The 5,395-nt window shown below is 37.6% G+C and overlaps 1 protein-coding gene across 1 annotated transcript; it reads right to left on the reverse strand.

Annotated features, from left to right (window-relative positions):
• Window positions 1-388: 388 nt before the first annotated feature.
• On the reverse strand, window positions 389-5,175 carry LOC107829529 (cytoplasmic tRNA 2-thiolation protein 2). Its single transcript, XM_016656981.2, has 7 exons — window positions 4,736-5,175; window positions 3,317-3,665; window positions 3,146-3,232; window positions 2,259-2,380; window positions 1,998-2,076; window positions 1,218-1,615; window positions 389-849 (listed from the first exon to the last, which is right to left on the reverse strand). The coding sequence occupies exons 1-7, from the start codon at window positions 5,092-5,094 to the stop codon at window positions 807-809; spliced, it is 1,437 nt and encodes a 478-aa protein (XP_016512467.1). The 5' UTR covers window positions 5,095-5,175; the 3' UTR covers window positions 389-806.
• Between the last annotated feature and the right edge of the window lie 220 nt (window positions 5,176-5,395).

Here is a 5,395-nt window from a genome sequence, read left to right on the forward strand (position 1 = left end):
CCATGGTTACCCAGCTTTATCACGTATCGTGCTATCAATGGATGAATCTGCTTCTAACACACAACAATGGAGTGAAACGACAAGCTCTTATGACGATAGAGAAAAGTCTTTTCCCTCTGTGAGCTTTCAGGGGAATGTTTATCAGGATCCATGTGCTATGGGCTGCCCCAGTGAAATTTGCGGTTGATCTAAATACACCCAGTTATTAAGCTTTTCTGGCAAGAGAGGTCAACCTTAATTCTATCTAGTGCGTGTGTTTCTACTTCCATGTAATAATTCCCTTGTTCTGTTCTATGAAGAGCGGATCGACTTGTATTGAATTAATAAATGTAATGTATAATTTGCGTTTCATTAGTTTAGAATTCATATATGAGCCAGACAAGAGAGTATTATCTAACATTTTCACTTTGCAGGTGATCTTCCAACATGTAAAAAGTGTCTGAGAAACATTGCAATGTAGCTTAGGCGCTAAACTAAAACTGAAGGGCATGAAAAGTTAAAAAAAGTTGGCCAAAGAACATACTTAGCTTTTCTGTAACATAACCCACTTATAAAACAGATTGAAAAATCAAGGCATCAGCCGAGTGGCCAACTCTACCATAACATGGTGTACTGATATTTATAGAAATGAGAACCTCAGCATAATCTCAAAACCCATAGCAACATCTTTCCATTTTCCCTGCTCCTCACGGGCTCTAGTAACAAACTATTCTTTAGTTGACATACTGGTGCATTGAGACCAAAACGTGAATTGTGTTTCAATGAAGCAGTCGGATGTTTAGCAAAACTAATCAGCAGGATCATGCTCAGTCTTCGTTGTCCGAGAGCAAGCAGTCTTCTATTTGCTCCCTGAAAACAAGGCAATTAAACTTGAAAGATAAGTATCCTAAGTTTTAAACTAGGACTAGAAACGGAGATAAAGCTTTTCATTAATACAAATTAAAAGAACCAGTTCCAAAAACATCTCTAAAGTTGAAATGGTGAACCCTGGGGCAGCCCAAACAAAGAAACAGAGGACACTATCCTCTAAGCAATAACAATGAAATTGTGAGGAAAATCTTGAAAGGAGCAGAAATGGAAGCTAATTTCAAAAGGCAACGTCCATCTAAAGATCCATGACACCGCCTTTGCAAATTCAAGCCATCTGCAGCTACAGAATGGTTTTCCAAAAGCAAGCTAATGTGTCAGAAATAAGAATATCAAATAAAATTTCATACCTTAGCTGTCTCTGACTTAGATGATCACCATCCTCTGCTTGGGAAACCATTGATGGTGGCAAGAGAGAAATGAAGTGCTCCAGAGATGAGGGGTCCTTGGGAAGAACCTGAAACTGACAACTTGCACAGCATGCAGCCCCAATCGCATTGAGACTAGTTTTCGCATTGTCAAAACTAATTGATGTTCCGAAGGTGGATATTTTTAGAGGACTACTGCAAATAGGACAGAATAACTCGGGAGGAAGGGCATCGTTAGTTTTCAGGCTGTATTTCTTTTGCCTCCTTTGAGATGCCACCTGATCGTTATAGTTATTGTCCTCTGACATTCTATTGAAATGAAAAGGTGTTAGCTTTCCAGCTGTTCTCATGATTGTGCTTTCCCGGGAAGGGTTTTCCTCCTGAAAAGTAAAAGTTACTTTGAATTTTTCATGTGCAAGGCTTTCAAGTTGCAGTATTCATGACTAGAACAACAAACACATAGGATAACTGAATAGAGGCAGTTTTCACAATAACGTAATTTCTTTTCCCTAATACTTTTCCTTCTTGTTAAAGTAACCAGCAATTACTACAACATTAACCATGAACCAAGATTCAAGTTTTAAAAGCATGTGTATCGGCAGGCTGAATATATTTCAGCTACTGTGTGCATTGTTATATTATAATATTCCAATTTTTTATTTCTTATATATCTACAATCTTTTCCTTGCATTAAATGCCACTTGCACTGTACATGGGACCACATCAACTAAAATCAAATAAATACTGTTAACCTGTTTTTACCTGCAACAATTTTACAAATGAGGAGACCAGGCCATTGATACCAGCACGTGCTCTGTTAAAAACTTCTACAGTCATCAAACTGCCCTGGCAAAGTACGTTGAGGCCCATCATGAAGTAATGGTTTTGACACACAAAGAAAGGGCAAAAAGAAATGAAATAATCAGATTCAGAAATTACACGAGATTGCGATAAAAATAGGATATCTAAATGCTAAACCAAAATTAAATTTGTTTTAAATTTCAGATTTCAAGTGCAACAAACCTGTCAAGGCTGCAGAGCGTATTCAACTCGTGAATAAGACAATCACGGAGGGGAAGAACCACAGGTATCTTCCACCTTGCATCAACATACTGGATATCAGCAGCTAAAGAGTAACCTCTACCCTGGAGAAAACCAAAACCTTTTGCACATTAGATAATTCTCTCTCTTTCTTTTTTTATTAATCTTCTGTTCAAGTGGGTAACCAAAGATATGAGAGATGACATCGAAAATTCTAGATAGGTGATTGATGTAGATATATAGTTACTAGCTCTAAAGTTGCTCTTTCATAAAATAACTAACATGGATTATGATCATTGAAATGAGTAATTAAAAATAAAGATCAAATCAGACAAAATAATCCACACGAAAAAGATCATGAAAATGGAAGGGTATTTTCATTAATCCAAGAAAGTTGACCCGAGAGGAATATGCAAAAGAACTTCATACAAACGCCTATATTTAAGTGGAGAAGGGTAGAGGGACGGGTCCATTATCCATCGAGTTTCGAACCATGCGCCGCTGGCCCACAGTTATCAAAAAAATAATAATAATTCGAAGTATCAAAATTCATAAGCAATGCTGTTAACATTTTTTTTAAAAAGAAAACCTCTTCTGCATGAATCATGGATAAACGCATTTTTTAGTTTTAATCTCTTCATCTATCTGGAAGAGGATGGACCAAATCTAGGCACTTCACACTTCCATTACTCTCTTATAATCTACTCCATCCCTTTCATTGTTTCCATTTGGATCATGTCAGATTGAAGTCCAAAGTTCCAAAAAATTTCAGTTTGCCAGAGGACAAGCTTTCTTTATCATGCATCCATGTGAATACATATTTTCAGTTTTTCCACAGAAGAAGAGAGGAAGTGATTCATAGAACCTACCTTGACAGTTGCTTCAAGTACATGACAAGCTATTCTTGATGTACACGTTCCTAGCAAAACTTTGGTATATCCATGCTTAAGAGCTATCTGCATCGTAAAGAAACATATGTAAATAGGGATATATGTTTCTCCAGCAAAGCTCAAGATCGTGATTATGTAAAGCCGCCAAACCTTTTGTAGGGAGAGCATGCGAAGATGCTCTAACAGGTCTTCTTTTCCTGTGACATCACTAACAGAATTTATTAATTCATTCAGTCTATCTTTTGCATCACCAGCTTTCAACGAATAAATGGCCTCTGCTGGAACTACATGGAATTGTTTCACTGGTGGAGCCAAATCTGACACGATAAGTTTCATCTTCTCAATAGCTCTATCAAAGTCATCAGATGAGACAGCAGAAATGGCTTTTTCATCAATAAAAGCAACCCCAACACCAAAAACTGGTAATGCTCTATCTGGACTGGCATCAAAGTTCTTCTGAGATTTGCTTTGCATCTCATGTGTAAACTGCAGAGCCACCCTAGAAGATAAAAGAATTTGCTCAGAAAAGTAAAACATCATGGTATCACATACCTTTTACACAAGACTAGCATTCTACTCGACATCCCTTTTAAGAGATAACAAGCAGAAGTCTGGATTAACTAACTGCAATGATACACCATTGTTGACACACTTTGATGCTACATTCAACTCCAAGAACACGTAAATGCTGTGCTCACCAATCTAGAGAAATGACAACATGCTATTGTTTCTAGAAGACCTACTTTTAACCTTTTTTTTAATTAGTAAGTGTTAACAGTAGGAAATTTGGTCCTTATCTCCAAAATAAGGAGATTCACACTCGCCACACAAAGACGTATCCCCATCAATTGAGTCCAAACTCTACACTTAGTTCGCAAGATGAAAGCTCAGTAATCACACCCTTTTTGCTAAAGTTCCATCATAGGCATGGAAAAATCCCAAAACTTTGACAATTAAATTGCATGGGTACATATTTCAGACTGAGGAACATGACCGATGTCTATTGTTCTTATATTGTTTAGAATTAAATAGACACAAATAAGCGGAATACATAGAGACTGATAAAAAGAAATATGGGAATTTTTTTAAAATATTTTATGATGGTAGTATCCAGGCCAGCTTGTTCGCACCTCTACTATTCCACCACGTACCCGCTACCTCCCACCACCACAAGTATGGGTATCTGTCAACCAAAGCTTAGGCAGGTGGGAAGAAATTACATAGTTGTTATTTGCCTCCACTTGAATTTGAACACCACACCCTTGGGTGCAAACACAGCATATATATACAATTCATATCAACCCCAACTAGTTTGGCATTAAGGCCATTGATTGACTATTTCTTTCAATGAACTAACCTAGACCGAAAATAAAGAGTCTTTTCTACACCATCATCATATTTTCAAACAAATAAACTGATTAATAAGGAACCAAAAATCAGTAGGAAACTACGTTTAATCAAAATTATTAAACCCTAAACCCTAGATATAATCTCGAAAAGAAAATAACTTTGGGAATTAAGAATACAACTAAACAATTTACAGATTGAAAATGAAGACATAATATGAACCTGGAGCATGTACCGCCGGAGAAGGCGACAAGGACGTTATCTGACGGCGAAATCATAGCATTAGATGTGACAGCAAATCTGAACTTTCCATAGAGATTACTGCGGAAGCAATCTGCACAGAACCTTCCTCTATCTCCTCCGATAAAGTCACCACCGCCATCGGCGGAGGCAGCGGCGGCTATGGTTTTGTTAACCTTGCATTTAACACAGACGAAGTTAGATAATTGTTCGGTGCTCTTTCTACCGTTAGCGACGTCGTTTGGAGCTTCATTTGCAATTTTTACTGGCGGATGTTCTTCTGCTTCATTAGAGGAGTCTCTGTAACAACCGGACTGGCAGGTTCCTGAGTTGCACGCCATTTTTGGCAAGAGAGAAAAAATCTATTGGAGGGATAGCCAATTGGTTTTGTAACAGTTCTATGTTGGGCCGCTTTTGGGCCTGCATAGAGTATGAGCTTTCAAGATGGTTTTCCTAGCTTTTGTTGGAACAATTTTCATAAAACACTAGTAGTTTAGAGCGTAAAAATTGCACAGGGCGCCTTATTTGGTCGCCTCCATTTAACCTATACCTATTTTTTTTTAAAGATTTAACTTGTACCCACTTTAAACAACTTCAGCCCCCTTTCTCCTCCTCCTTCTCCTTTGTTTTCTTCTTCTTCTT

This window comes from Nicotiana tabacum, chromosome 5 (genome assembly GCF_000715075.1).
Source record: "Nicotiana tabacum cultivar K326 chromosome 5, ASM71507v2, whole genome shotgun sequence".
NCBI classification, from domain to species: Eukaryota; Viridiplantae; Streptophyta; class Magnoliopsida; order Solanales; family Solanaceae; genus Nicotiana; species Nicotiana tabacum.